Genomic DNA, 16,215 nt, shown 5'->3' on the forward strand with positions numbered 1-16,215 from the left:
TTGATCACATAAATACCGATGTTTAGTACAATGGAAACCACTCTGACTGAAATAATTTAGCAACGTAGTAACGAATCTGCTGTTCTCTTATCGGAGGATAATCCTCCATCTTTTATTTTTCTCTCCGAGGAACGCGCTCTCAATCACACTTACCCCTCCTCTCCCTAAACTACTGAACCGCCTATTACACAATCCCCGACTTATCCCTTCTCACCATAAACATTTGAATGGACTAATCAAATTTCTGGATTGCTCTGGATGCCCAATCTGTGCAAGAGGTGGGCTACCACCGGGTTAGGCTGCGCCCTTGGCTCAGGGGCTAGAGGCGGCAGTTGGGGAGGGGGGGAATATACGAAGCAGTGTTTGTACTGTCCATTTGGTCAAATTAGTTATTTGAGCTGGCTAGAGTGGGGGGAGAAAGGTTGCTTCCTTTTTAGAAATTATAAAATAAAAGACCAAGAGTGCCAGAATCAATTGCTTTCGCGAGAGACGAGAGAGACTCCGACTGCGTGCTCCGCCCCCTCCGGTTTTCCCGCCTCTTTTGCTCCCTACATTGATAGACAGTAATTGGGGCTTTTTTTTCTAGCAGTGTTGGGGTAGTAGATATTTTTTCCTCTATTCTTTTGAGGTACAATTAATAATTCTGCTTGTGCCTTTTGTGTGTAAGCTCGCCGTCTCGTTAACCATCCTCCGCCTTTCTACTAATCTGCAAGTGGGGGTCTTTCGTAAAGGAAATTGTTCACCCCTCCCGTGTCCTCCTCTTCCGCTTCTAGCAGCAGCTCGTTAGGTGTCCGCAAGAGCCATGTCTAGGCCGGTCAGGTGAGTAACGGGGGTGTGAGGCCCTAAAGGAAACATATGTGCAACATGGAGTTGGCGTTCGTGTGCGCTCTGCTTTTCAGCCATTGCAATGTACTATTGTTGCTTTTAAAGCGCTAACGTTACCCGCACCACTGTTCAGCGAGTGTCTAAGGACCTAAACATATTTTCACTAGGCCGTATTATGCTGCTATATCGCTCTCCTTGCGTATAATAGGCAGTATATAACGCATAGTTATCCTGCAACAGCTGTAGAATTATGTTGAGGTTTTTGTGTGTGTGATTTCTAACGTGTGATCCATATATTTGTCAATAATTGTATTTTGGATTGGTGTGCGTTATATAATTAGTTTAGCATTGCATGTATTGTGACCAAATGCTTCCGCTCAGTTCATCCACGCATTTTCATGCACATGTAATGCATCTTTATTCTTTAACGTACATTATTGCATGATATCCGTGCATCATAAGCGAAACGTGCGAACATCATGTAAGTAATGGACTCCTGGGATTTGTAATACAGAATTCCAGGGAATGTGTGCGCGTGAATAATGAACTGCTTTTTATTTTATTTTTCTGCGCTTTGGAGGTTGATGTGAGAAGCCATTTAAAGAGGCAGGGATCTTATACTGATGGAGGGCTGAGCAAAATACACGTATTTTAAGAATCTACGTCAATAGTTAAAGTGCATCATCCACGTAAAAAAGGGACGGTCCTTTTGTTGTATGACTTCGGCTTATGTGATGTAGATTTTGGCCCTACACGGATTTCTGTACAAGGTTATAGAGGGCTGGCTTGTACTCGTAGGGGGCTGGGCTAAGACGTATGTACACATACTGCTCGGCCCTGTATTAAACACACAAAGACTGAGATGACTGCACGTACCCATCTGCAATTGCTAAGTAATCATTTCCAACGTTTTATCTTTTTGCTGCCCGTTTCATTGGTTAAAATAATTTTTTGTTTACATCAACAAACTTAGTTTGTACGAATGTTATATATTTATACCTGCTACTGCATTTCTAGACCTATAACAGGCATGCAGTGTCATGTGCATTTCAGCAGCTGTGCTCTGAAAGCTCTTGTATTCCTCTTGGTTGGCCATGCTTGCAAACTATGGTTGCTCTTTAGTTGCTCAGTTGGTATACTGGGCTTGGTGGTCAAAGGGACAATGTACTGTAAATAGTGTTTCCCTTAATGTCTTTCCAATGACTTAAGGCACCATTAGAGTATAAAATGATAAATTGCTCATTTGTGTTTGTATATGTAATTGCAGGTTTTGTTCTGTGATGCAAAAACCCATTAAACTGGGCTGAATTGGTGGGAGATCAGATCTAATTTTACTTTTTGCTATACACATGCTTTCTTTATCTTATCTGTATACCAAAGCTCAATACTTAGACAATTGAAAATTAACATTTTATTATCTCTTCTACCTCACATTGGGTGGGTGATTACTTCTGCTGGATATGTTTATATAGCTTTGGTTTTTATTAGATAACCCAAGGTATTGATCTAGCCTATTTTTGGTATATTTCATGCCACCGTTTCACTGCCAAATGCAAATATATATATATATATATATATATATATATATATATATATATATATATATATATATATATATATATATATATATATATTTTCATTTTCACTCTTTGGGTTTCTAACTAAAATTATTTGTATACCGCTTGTGCAGACATAAAACAAATTGTTGTAAAAGCTTCTCTGGAATCCCCTTTGCTTATCACTCAACGTCATGTAACATGCTACCCTGAATCACAGGCTTGTATCTGAATATAAGCATGTGAATGCTCACGCATGCTTAGATTTCCACATAAAAAATATAAGATGAATTACATTATAACTACTTTTTTATTTTTTATTGCTGCGGTATGAAACCGCCAGGGTATGCGTTTAAAACCCCCCAAAAACTTTAGCTTCTATTTGTGACCGTAAACTAAATGTGACCGGAGTACAGAATCAGGATTGTGTTCGTCCAGGTGATGGCTCAACTATGCGCAAAGGATGTCAGGAGAGGCTTGAAAGCTGTGGCGGCAAAATCTTTAGTACTGGGACACAGGCACCATAGAAAAAGCTGATCGCCGGCAACCGCTGCAAAGTAAGTAGCCTATAGGATGCCAGCACAAACTGAATAAGCTTACATAACTAGGAAGGCAGTCAGCTGGCTGGCATGGGGGCACAGTGCAATGAGCACACAAGGACATCACATGACACAGTATCTGCACTCTCGCACAACCAGAGGCCGCCCACTCTACTGGGAACGCTAGCCGCTAATCTTGTGAGATGTATGCGCTGCAGTGGTAATGGCAGGACACTGGGGAGGTCTTTGTTGTTTCTATGGCATCGAGCGGTGATATTAGCAGCGGGTGAGCGTCTGGTAAAGGGGTGTACAGGGGAAGGTTTTGTGAGTATACGGTGTGTGGGCTCATTTTGTCAGGGTGCACCGGTATTTGTAACACGTCCACTGATCACTTGCCCCTCACTCATCATTCATTAGCACTACACTGCTCCATGCTGCCCACTGTATGTCTGTATGGAACCTTTACCCTCCTATATGTGACCTCATATCCTACTGTACATCTGTCTATATGGTGCCTATACCGCCTATGTTACATCATAATCCCACTGTACTTCTGTCTATATGGTGCCTTTAACCCTATATATTGCATCATAATCCCACTGTACTTTGGTCTATATGGTGCCTATACCCCCTATATATTACATCAGGGCTCGACAAACCCAGGAGCCTGGTAGCCACTGGCTCCTAGAATTTTACCCCTGGCTCCTAACTTTTTTTTTTCTTTATTCTCCATATATCTATATACGAATCCAACGGTCTGGCTCGTAAAAATAGGCCTGGCTCGTAAATATTCTTACTGGCTCCTAATTTTTAAACACATTTGTCAAGCACTGTATTACATCATAATCCCACTCTACTTCGGTCTATATGGTGCCTTAGCCCCTATATGTGACCTCATAATCCTACTGTATGTCTGTCAGGTACCTTTACCCCCAATATGTGACCAGACCACCTACTGTAAGTCTGTCTGGTAGATTCTGTACAGTTTAATGCATTTTATATTGATAAATGTATGTTTTAACACTTTCTAAAAAAAAATTGCGATTAAAATCGTAATATTTCATGGCCAAGATTGCTATACCCAGAGACAGAACTTTTTTTTTTTAATTTTCTTCAATGAGATTATTATTTTTTTTTTTTTTTTGTGAAAATTTTTCTGCAGTGTCTGTGGAGCCAGTCTTGCTGTGTTCTTTGCCCTTACTCGGTGTGTATGAGGACAAGTTCATGTACAGCCTCGCTGATGTCTGCTGTATGTTCCCACAGTGTCAGTCTGCCTGGGAACCTGCTGTACTGCTGGGGACTATATGCCCCACTTCAGCCTTTGCAGCAATGCTGGCAGCACTCATGCTTCTATTTCCCAAAGAAAACATCTGGATATGGCGCTGAGCGCTTGCACTCAACTTCTTTGGTCGACCATGGCAAGGCCTTCTTGGAGTGGAACCTGTCCTGTGAAACCGCTGTATGGTCTTGCCCACCGTGCTGCAGCTTAGTTTCAGGGTCTTGCCAATCTTCTTATAGCCTAGGCCATCTTTATGTAGCTCAACAATTCTTTTTTTTCAGATCCTCAGAGTTCTTTGCCATAAGGTGCCATGTTGAACTTCCAGTGACCAGTGTAAGAGAGTGAGAGCGATAACACCAAATTAACACACCCGCTCCCCATTCACACCTGAGACCTTGTAACACTGAGGCACACCAGGGTTTTTTTATTAAAAAAACTTGCTAATCTGGCTAATAAGTATATTGGTAGGCTCCTCAAATAAATTTAAGCCTTTTCTGCAATGTGCTTTTACCCTGTACCGCACTGGTGTTCGGGAAGGGGGAGGAAATTAAAAAGAAAGGAACATAGTACGGTAAATATTTACAGTGACACCTGCAGGTGACATTAAAAGTGCAGGCAAAACTTTTCTTTAAAAAACGGTCACGGTCTGTCTCTCTGCAGACACACTACAGTTTCTGCGATGAGAATTGCAGTGTTCTGCCTTGGGGTTTCTATGTTCCATTTTTTCCCCCCCTTATCGCACAGCCCTAATTATAACCTATATAATTTACAATGTGTATAACTTTAAAATTTATACCCAGTAGAATTCACTTGAATGGAATAATTACAAAAGCTTCTATAATCGTTCCTCCTTACTTATATATGTCAGGAAGAGATTCAAGTGACATAATGCCTATATGGTATTGCTGCTCCTTTTTTATGCTTTGCTAGTTTGTTATAGAGCCGACGTATGAGCCCACAAAGGGGTTGCTGGTGAGTTTACACATTAACAAATAACATAAAAATTAGCAATCACCCAATTGGCTGGAAAACCTTGTCCATCACAATAAGAAAATCATCCTCTGGACAGGGACGGTCAGCTGTGGTGACATAATGGTACTTTTTTTTTTTTTTTGTCTTAAAGGGACACTCAATCAAAATTAAACTTTCATTATTTAGATAGAGCATGCCATTTTAAACAACTTTCCAATTTACTTCCATTAACTAAATGTGCACAGTCTTTTTATATTTAAACTTTTTGAGTCACCAGCTCCTACTGAGCATGTGCAAGAATAAGTGTATGCATTTGTGAATGGCTGATGGCTTTCACATGGTACGTGCATGCATTTGTGATTGGCTGATGGCTGTCACATGGTTTAGGGGGAGTGGAAAAAGACAACTTTTTTAAAATAGAAAAAACAAATCTTACTAATTTGAAGTTCAGACTAAGTGCTATTGCATTGTCTTATCTTGCATTTGTTGATTATGCAAATCTACTGTGTTGACTGGTCCTTTAAGATAGACAATCTTTATTACTCATTCCAGTTTTGCACAGCCAACATGGTTCTATTAAAGGGATATGAAACCCAACATTTTCCCTTCATAATTTAGATAGAGCATGCCATTTTACACAACTTTTTAAATTTCTTCAGTTTTCTTTCTTTGGGTATCTTTTTGTTGAAAAGCAGGGACATAAGCTTACAAGCCTTTCCATTTCTGGTGAACTATGACAGTGGTTTTGCAAGAGCATTAAATGGCAGCACTTTTTCATGCCATATAGTGCTCCAGATGCCTCCTTGGGTATCTCGCCAACAAAGAATATCATGGGAACAAAACAAATTTGGTAATGGTATTAAATTGGAAACGTTTTTTAAATTGGTATTCTGTCTGAATCACAAAAGAGAACTTTTGAGTTTCATAACCATTTTAATGTACTTTTATCTCTGCAGGCAGCCCACAACTCCACGGGAGTAAGCACAATGTTATCTATTGGGCCAACATGAATTGTCAGTCTCTTGTGAAAAGCGCCCAAAACCATAAAACAGTATCGTGATGTGATAAAATAAGAGCCCCTCGCTACTAAAATTCTCCCGCTGATCCAGATACTCACAAGAGTGGCGGCACGGATGACGTGCCTCAAAGCGCAGGTCGGGACTATTGAGTCGCCCGACTGACACACCTCCGTGGGCGTACGTCACTCCCTGTCCACCAATCGGTAAAAACAACTTAATACCACCACTTAATATCCCCCTTGCAAGCCAAGTTCTGCAGCCCTTGCTCGAAGCAGTATAAAGGTATACTGCTTCGAGCAAGGGCTGCAGAACTTGGCTTGCAAGGGGGATATTAAGTGGTGGTATTAAGTTGTTTTTACCGATTGGTGGACAGGGAGTGACGTACGCCCACGGAGGTGTGTCAGTCGGGCGACTCTCAATAGTCCCGACCTGCGCTTTGAGGCACGTCATCCGTGCCGCCACTCTTGTGAGTATCTGGATCAGCGGGAGAATTTTAGTAGCGAGGGGCTCTTATTTTATCACATCACGATACTGTTTTATGGTTTTGGGCGCCTCTCTTCTTTCTCTAACTTACAGCTTTGGATTCCATTGGGACAAAATATTGGGAGTGCAGCCGTCGCCTATGAATTTCCATACATCCATTACTTGTCATCACCTGCGCACCCTCTGAGGATTTTTTTTCCCCTATCTTGTGAAAAGCTAATCAAAATGCATGCAATAGTTGGGGAATGGGTGGTAAAGGTGTTATCTATTATATAGGTTATAATGTAATTCATCTTATATTTAGTATGTGCAAATTAAAAATTATCTGTTACACTGGCTCTGCAAAACAGCTGCTTTCTGGAGGAAGGTGTACACTGCAGAATTTATGTACGGTTTTCCCTTTACGACGCATCCTCGCCGTGATGTTATTGCTATCTGAGCATGCATGAGCGTTCACAGGCTCATATTCAGATACAAGTCTGGGATTGGAGATAGCATGTCTCATGACCTTGAGGGATAAGCAAATATAGGAAGGGCAAAACATGCATATAAAACCATAAAGGAAACTTTTGAAATGCTGTGAAGTCTCAAATGCTTGGGGGAATGTAAGTTGTTGATTGTTGCTATTAGTGTGCAGCTGCAATTAGCAGCCTAATAACCAAAAAGCAATGCATGTCTATTTATGAACAAAGGGGATCCCAGAGAAGCCTTTAAACCATTTGTTATGTCTGCACAAGAGGTACGTAAATAATTTCAGTGAGAAACCAAACGTTTGTGAAAACACAACAATTTTATTAATATGATTGCATTTGGCAGCAAAATGGTGACATGAAAATGAAATATACCAAAATAGGGCTTAGATCAATAACTTTGGTTGTCTACTATAAAAACTATAGTTTTAATAGGTTAAAAAAGTTATCGCAAAGATGCTAAAAATTCTCAGATACTTTAAGCAAGTTTCTCAAATTCTCAGTCCTAAAGGGGTTAAGTATTGTCTATAGAAAAGCTATATAAACCTATTCATCAGAAGAAAATCGCCCACCCATTGTGAGGTAGGGGAGATAATGTTAATTTCAATTGTTCTAAGTATTGAGGTTTGTTATACAGATAAAATAAAGGAAGCGTGTGTATAGAAAATGGTCAAATTCTGATCTCGTAGCAAACTCGTCCAATTTCAATAGGTTTTGGCATCAAAGAACAAATGCTAGGATTTACCATCACTTTAAAGTACCATTTAATAAGTAGTAATGCATTATCGGGGCGATGGTAAAACAATGCAATAGCACTTGCTCTGAATTTTAACATTGTGCATATTCTTTATATTTAAAATTTTATTTATTTATTACTCACTAGCTCCTACTGAGCATGCATTTGCTGATGTATTATGCAGTTAGAGTGGAAATAGACATAACTGGGAAATTTGTCATTTAAAAAAAATCTCATTTGAAGTTAAAACTAAGGGGTTGATTTATCAAGCTAAGGTGGACAGGGGCATACATATGCACCCCTGTCCGTCGCAGCTTGCCATTTCACAAGAATGCTATTTTGCGCTCTTGTGCAACGCCGCACCCTGTCCGTGTGTGATTGTGCAATGCTGAATATACTACTAGGTCCCAGTAGTACATTTCCTCTCTGGAATATGGTTTAAGTATGTTTGCACATTAGAGCATTTTACTTTTAGTCCCCTTTAAAGAATATTGCTTTTTTGTACTTTATCGCTGTATGTTTTTCTCCCAAATATTTTAGTTTTCACTGCCTCAGAACCGAGCATCCTGCAACATTCAGATCTGACTTGCAGTGTTTTCTTAGTGATTGTTTGGTCAGTGTAGGGAATCGTTTAAATTAAATGCTTTGAGATCGCAACAACTTTCTCATGTACTTTTGTGTTCTGGGTTTTTTTTTTTTTTGCTCAGGAGCATCTGCAGCATTTTATGGCAAGAATGTTATACATTTGCAAGAGCACTAGATGGCAGCATTTTTTTCCTGCCATGTAGTGCTTCAGACATATTTGCGCTACCTGCCTAGGTTTCCTTAAAGAATACCACATGAGAAAAAAGCAAATTTGATAATAGCAGTTAATTAGAACTTTTTTTTATTTTTTATTCTATGCTCTGTTTGAATAAGAAAAGAAACATGTGTTTCATGCCCTTTTAACTCTGGTTAAATAATTTAATGAGACTTCCAAATCTCAAAATTGGAAAACCACACATTTTCAATTTGATGAAGGGGTATAAGGCCCAAAAAATGTGATTCAGACAGAGCATACAATATTAAAAAATAGTTTCCATTATACCTCCATTATCAAATTTGCTTTATTCCCATGGTTTACTTTGTTGACTAGATTTCTAGGTAGGTGTCTGGAGAGTGCCATCTAGTGTTTTCTAACCATAGTGAAAAGTTCTACAAATCTGTTCATTGCCATTTTCTGATTTAGCTAAGACCAAACTCTGTGTGTGTAGATATAATGGATGTATGAGAGAGGTTGATTATGATAATTTTAAGGTCTTTGCAGCTTTATCCATAATAAGGGAACTCATTTGATATAGCAGAACTGCAAATTCTCAATGTACACGCTTGTTGGGTGTGTGTATGTGTATATATGTATATGTGTGTGTGTGTATATATATATATATATATATATATATATATATATATATATATATATATATATATATATATATATATATATATAATCATTTAATGCAGCAATCTGTAAATATGCACTCTTTGATTTTGCCTTGTATTAAACTGCTAAATACTTATACAGTTACCTGTGTTTTTGTCTTAAACAGGAATAGAAAGGTGGTTGATTACTCACAATTTCAGGACTCGGATGGTAAGTGTTTAGTCAAATTGTTCTGTTAAACTGCCGCATGTCTGCAATACTTTCTAAAGCACAGGTTATAACAAGTAAATTGGGGGGGGGGGGGTGATGTTATCTTGGAATTTTGTCCTGCATAGATGCAATGTTTAAAAAATATCGCTTATTATCTCAAGGTGGTTACCGTCTTCATTTCAAAGGTTAAGTAATACATATTAAACCAATTTTTACTATATAGTTTTCTTTTTAATGACACGATGAGTCCACGGATCATCTTAATTACTATTGGGAATACCACTCATGCCCTGCAGGAGGCGGCAAAGAGCACCACAGCCAAGCTGTTAATTATCCCCTCCCAACCCAGTCATTCTCTTTGCCTACGTTAAGTGCATGGAGGTGGTAATTTAGGTGTTAGAAAAGATACTTCAATCAAGAGTTTATTTTTAAAGTGGTGCAAGATTGTGCTGCTTTGTCCTAGGGTGTAGCCGTAGAGCAGTGATGGCTTTAGAGCAATGGAAACTTGTGGGACATAATTCTCACTGCGCCTCCCATATTCTGATGCTGCCCTTACACTAAAAACCTGAGGGATATTACTCAGGACTTTTGTTTATTTACAGGTCCATGGGAGGGAGAGGACCTCTCAAACCTGGGAACTGCCTTTGTTGTTAGGCAGAAGATGAGGTAAGTGCTGACTTTATTTCTGGGGGTAGAAAAAACTCAGAAAAAGTTTGGGCACTTTATTTTTTATACAGACCTCATGGTAATAATGGGCTCCTTATTAAGGGGTTACAGAGATGGATTCTCCTAGTGTATTAGGGGTCACTGTGGTAGCATGGACGCAGGCACTGGGGCTGATTGTGACTCTCCTCTCCCAGCGGTTTCATGACTAATAATAGCCGACTGGGAGATTACATATTAACGATGAGCTGTAATGCAGAGTACAAGCTCAGTGTCAGGGTGCTTCACTATTAAGATTTAACAAACTGAGTAAGCAGCTGCCTAATCTGAGGCTGCTCAGACCTTATTTTGCTCCCGGTGGCTCAACTTAATAAGATAATAATGGCGACCGGGAGATGACTATTGAAACGCCCATGGGGCGGAGCTTGTGTGGCGCCAATTTAGTTGCGCATTTCTTTAATAGGCTTCCGATTATCGGAAGGAACAGGGTATTGTAGTCGGAGTATTTCAGCTGCTTAGACAGCACCTCTTTCCTAGCACTTCCGGTTATCGGAAGGAACTGTGAATTTATGTCAGTGTTTGCGATTAAAAGACAGCACTTCAGCCGGAGTCAGGAATTTGAGCAGAAGGACTGACCGACACCTGAGCTGGGTTAAGCTGAGGTGTAGAGGGGGTTTGCAGTACTTATCTACCTCATGTTACCTATTCAGCCATTTCTGCTAACGTAAATAAAAGTTACTCTTTAAAATTTAAAGAGACAGTAACCGTTTTTGTGTGATAAATTTTATTAAAAATGTTGAGGCTTTTATTCGATTATTCATCCATATGTGAATCCCAAGAGACCCTACAAAGTGACTCCTTATGTTTTTGGAACAATGTGGAACTACCAATCCCTTTCTCTGTTCCTTTATGTTGTGCTAACTTTACTATAGGGATAAAAAAAAAATCCTTAAGTGTCCAAAAAATTTTGTAGCTCACACATGGAGCGTCCTGCGCTTCCTCGCAAACTCTATCTGGAGTTACTTTGCAAGACATCACTCCTATGTCATTGGCAATATCTGTTACATTGTCTGCTTTTCCCATGCTAAGCAGGGAATACGCTTGATGAAATCTATTTCATTCTGAATGTTTCTTCCCTGAAGCCTGTAGGAGGAAGTTACTTCGGTAGCATATAGGGGGGGACCTCAGACTCCGTCTGGGTAACACCTTTTTCTGATACTGAAGTTGTTTCTTTCACTTTAAGCTTGAACACCTCCAATTGCTACCTAAGGAGGTTCTAACGATTCTGATCGACTCCAATATGATTGGCATAGTCAATCCTAATCAGTACAGTAAAACTAAACAAGTATTGTTGGTACCAGAAAGGACTACAGGGTACCCCTTTTTTCTCAATCTCCTAACTTTAATGGACGCTTCCTATGTCAGACTATTAAGGAGTCTTGGCGGACGGTTCCCTAGGGGGTAAAAGAAAGTAGTACACTGAGGTTTACTATGACTACCTGCAGTGGTAGTATTACTAGTGTGGAAGCATAATGGATTAATGTGTTGTCTATTTCTATTGGACAGACACTCCCCTCGAAAATATCCAGGACTGGATACGGGCTTTGAAGTTATCCATCTTCTCTACAGATGCTTGACTTCAGCGGGAGTTAAGATTTCAGGCTTACTATAATGACCTGCAGTGCGTTAGGGTTAAGATCCTGGTCTGCGGATGTCTCATTTAAGTATAAATTTTTGGTGATCCTTACAAGGGAAGGACCTTGTTTGGGCCTGATTTGACGGTGATATCTCTGATGTTATGGAAAGCGGACATCAGAGTAATTTTATTTCCTTTCTAATTTCAAGGAAAATCCTTCTACTCCTTCCGCCTTCCAAGCGGGAGCAGTCCAAGCCTTCCTGGAGACCCAATCAGTCTTGGAATAGGGGAATGCAATTAAAAAAGGCTGTTAATTCAAAGGCAGCAAGAAGAGCTCACCTCTGATCCGAGACCGTATCTTGTGGGGGGCAGGCTTTCCTTCATTCAAACAAGATGCAAACTGGAGTTTAAGATTTTTTTTCCTCCCAGGGGCAGTTTGTGCCTTCAAAATCTTCTGCAGACCAGACAGGAGAGGTGTTTTTACACTTGTATGGAACTTCTCCGACCTGGGAGTGATAGTTTCTGTTCCAAAGCAGGAACGAGGTCTGGGTTTCTATTTCGTTCAGTTTGTGGTTCCCAAGAGGGAACTGTCAGACTAATTTTATTCATGAGTTTTATCAAGATGGAAACTATTCGTTCCATTCTTCCTTGGGCCCAAGAGGGTCAATTCATGACAACAGTAGAATTAAAGGGCATGTTCCTACGTATTCCTATTCTCAAGGATCATCACACGTTTCTAAGGTTTGCCTTTCTAGTCACACTTCCAATTTGGGGCTCTTCCCTCCGGTCTTGCTACAGCTCCCAGAATTTTCTCAAAGGTTCTGGGTTTGCTGTTGGTGCTGCTTCGATTAAGGGGCATTGCAGCGGCGCCCTATCTGGACGACATCCTGGTCCAGACGCCATCCTTTCAACAAGCAAGATTCCGCACAACAATGTTGTCTTCCGTCCTGCGATCTCACGTTTGGAAGGTAAATTTGGAAAAGGAGCTGCTTAGTTCCAAACACAAGGGTATCTTTTTTTTTTTTTTTTTTTTCTTTTTTTTTTTTTTTTAGGAACTTTAGATTCCCTACCAATGTAGTTTTTTTATGACAGAAGTCAGGAAATTAAAGATTTCGATTCTGATATAATTCTGCAGTCCACTCCTTGGCTATCAGTGGCTCAGTGCAGGAGATTATGCAGACTTGTCTCCTCAAATAATACGGGAGCAGGAGACAAGGGATTCTCTTTCATGGTGGGTTGTCTCTGGATCATCTCTCCCAGGGAATCTGCTTTCGCAGACCATCCTGGGTGATTATGACAACATATGCCAGCCTAGCCTTCTAGGATGGAGAGCAGTCTGGGGCTTCCTAAAGACTCAGGGAGTTTGGACTCAGAGTCTGTTCTAACCATAAACATTTTGGAGCTCAGAGCGATCTTCAATGTTCGCCTGGCCCCAGTTAGTCCAATTCCAGTTTATCAGGTTCCAGTCAGACAACATATCTTCATTCACTTACATCTATCATCAGGGGGGAACGAGGAGTTCCTTAGCGATGATAGAGGTAACCAAAATAATTCTGGGGGCGGGGACATCTGGGAGGCAGACTTCCTGAGCAGGCAGATTTTTCTCTTGTTGAAAAGTTTGATTCGTTTGGCTTATGAGACTGCTGGACAGCTGCCTCCTGAGAGAATTACGGTTCATTCGTCTAGGGCTGTGTCCTCTTCTTGGGCTTTCAAAAATGAAGCTTCTGTGGAACAGATTTGCAAGGTGGCAACATGGTCCTCTGCGTACTTATTCAAAATTCTACAAATTTGATACTTTTGCCTCGGCCGAGGCTTCTTTTGGGAGAAAGGTTCTTCAAGTGGTGGGGCCTTCAGTTTAAGTGGTCCTGCCTTTTTTTTTTTTTCTCCCTCCCTGTTCATTCCATGTCCTCTAGCTTGGGTATTAGTTTCCTGACTGGGGGTTACAGGTAGGGCAGTTACACTTAACAGCTTTGCTGGGGTGTTCTTTGCTGCCTCCTGCTGGCCAGGAGTTGATATCCCACTAGTAATTGGAATGTCGTGGACTCTCCATGCCTGGAAAGAGACATTTATCAGGTAAGCATACATTTTATTACTCTCCTAACCCCCCCATCTCCTACACTTAAAGGGACAGTTAACACCTTGAGATTTGTATATTAAACTTTAGTTATTAAGAAAGTAAACACCTTGTAATTCTTTATGAAGTATACAAACAGAGTAAATATAGCGATACCATGGGCAAACTCATATTTCAAATGATGAAATAAACTTAAAGGATCTATTTTGTTAACTTAATACACTCCAGGTAAAATGGATCATTGAGAACAAATTAACGGGGAGAGTAAACAGCATAAAATGTGTCTTAATTGCGCAGTCAGATACTTCACATAACATGATCTCATGGGCGCGATAAGTTTTGCTACCAACTCTTTTTGTCCCACAGTTAGATTGATATATATACCACCTCCTCTAATTTGAAGTATAGAGCATGTTTCCACTACACTCTCAATTGGTAGGACAAGCACATTCTTGTAACCTACTGTAGAAGCAAATAGCTCCACTCCACTGGGCGCTTTGGCACTAGCCAAAAAAAAAAATCTGATCAAAGATGGCATTATGCCTCCTAGGTACAAACTGCCTTTAATCCCCCCATTCAGAGGAGAGCAAGGGTCGGCTTGCATCAACTATGAGGCTTCTATTGAAAGCAACTCCATTTCTCCCTTGTTTTGTATGTTGTGGCTCTCCGAAGCATGATTATAGAAAATGACATGCAATACAGTCTGAAACCAGCGAAATGGCACTTATATCCCATACCAGAAGATACAGGTCTCCTTAACATCTTGTATTGATAGTCACAGCGTGTCCAGCTGAGTGTCCGTATCTAAGTCAAGGGTGGAGTACTCCAAAATTTACTGCTAAGTGGCAGATTAACAACCTGCGTGCAGCTACTGATTTTTATTTATTCATTAAAGTTGCTGCCCAGAGACGCTTTCAAATTGCAGTTTAAAGGGGCAAAATAATGAAAGTAAATTGCAGAGTTAAACTGCATATATTTAAACAATCTCAAGCTTTTTAATATCCCTTTAACACAGATAATTGCAAAACCATGCACTCTACTAACAATAGGACTGTGGCTGGCCTAGAAGTAGTATGACAAAAGTGTAGAATATCCTCAGGTGCTTTAAAAGTGTGCTCGACCCTAGTAGTTTAAACTTTATCTTAAATTAAAACTTAGAACGGTTATTGAGATTTGATGTGTTCATATGTTTGCAGATAACCATGTAGAAAACATTGATTTATTTTATTGTTTAATTAAATGTTCTTTTCCCTTGTATAGATGAAGAGTACGGAAGAAATTCAGCCCCTCCATCTAAAAAAGCAAGAGCCTCTCCTAGAGAATCTAAAGATAAAAGGAGGTCTGGCAAAAACTCACAGGAAGATAGGTTGGTGCTTTTCCTTGAGATTTTTGATTTGTCTATTTAGCATAGTTTTTTTGATAGAACGCCACCCAAAAATAGGAGTCGGTTGTAATAGAGGCTTTAAAACAAGCATGTCCAATGTCTGTCCCCGTGTACTTGTATCAAACTGATTTTAAGGCTATCCCTCTGAGCATAGATGAGCAAACATATGTGGCATGGGTACGTAGATTTTCAGGCATGTCCCAAAAATCTGGTCCATCTCTTGCCCTCATTAATTACTTTTGGCCGACACTTATTTAAGCCATCATAGTGACCATTGCAGCAGACTGAAAGAAGTGATGTCTAATTTCATACATCAAGAGTAACCTAATAAAACTTTTTCATAGTGATGGATCTGAAGAAAAAGAAGTAAAACCCAAAAAGGATGAAGCAGACTCTGCAGGTATGATATGGTACTGATATGGGTTAAAAAAAGATCAATATTTTAGCAGATGTAAATTAAGTGCCCATTGATCTCACAATGCACGGGGGAAAAAACTTGTTCTTTTAATTTTTCCAGAGGAGGATTTTGGTAGTGATGATGACCTGGCAGCTGGTGATGGAAAAGCAGATAGTGACTATGAGAGTTCTAAAAAGAGTAAAAAAATAATAAAAAAAAGCAAACCTGAGAAAAAGAGGGTGTCAAAGCCAAGAAAGAGATCGGCTCCTGGTAAGTATTAGTGTTTTATAAATGTTTCTTTTGTTTTAGTAGTAAAACAAAAACCTCTTACAGTGTGCAGCAACCCTCTACAAAACATATGATTAAGATTTATGGCATATTACAGATGACAGCGATGATGAAAAAGAGCGAAAAAATGTCAGACAACAGAGGCAAGCTGCATCCAAAGCTGTTTCAAAGCAGAGGGAGATGTTGATGGGTGATGGAGGAAGTGAGGAGGAAGAGCCAGAAGAGGAAGATGAAACAAAATTCCTAGCAAGTATGTTAACTTTA

The 16,215-nt window shown here is 39.9% G+C and overlaps 1 protein-coding gene across 2 annotated transcripts in view; it reads left to right on the forward strand.

Annotated features, from left to right (window-relative positions):
• The first annotated feature begins 296 nt into the window (after nucleotides 1-296).
• NUCKS1 (nuclear casein kinase and cyclin dependent kinase substrate 1) overlaps nucleotides 297-16,215 on the forward strand; it is a 36,383-nt gene continuing 20,464 nt past the window's right edge. The window contains exons 1-6 of one of the 2 annotated variants that reach the window (XM_053706610.1): nucleotides 297-819; nucleotides 9,466-9,509; nucleotides 15,143-15,248; nucleotides 15,611-15,666; nucleotides 15,784-15,933; nucleotides 16,049-16,201. In XM_053706610.1, the coding sequence (XP_053562585.1) occupies nucleotides 803-819; nucleotides 9,466-9,509; nucleotides 15,143-15,248; nucleotides 15,611-15,666; nucleotides 15,784-15,933; nucleotides 16,049-16,201 (526 nt within the window). In that variant the 5' untranslated portion in view covers nucleotides 297-802. The remainder of the gene's footprint in view (nucleotides 820-9,465; nucleotides 9,510-15,142; nucleotides 15,249-15,610; nucleotides 15,667-15,783; nucleotides 15,934-16,048; nucleotides 16,202-16,215) is intronic. The other variant, XM_053706609.1, reaches the window with a different exon arrangement.

Source organism: Bombina bombina, chromosome 3, assembly GCF_027579735.1.
Source record: "Bombina bombina isolate aBomBom1 chromosome 3, aBomBom1.pri, whole genome shotgun sequence".
Classification (NCBI taxonomy): Eukaryota; Metazoa; Chordata; class Amphibia; order Anura; family Bombinatoridae; genus Bombina; species Bombina bombina.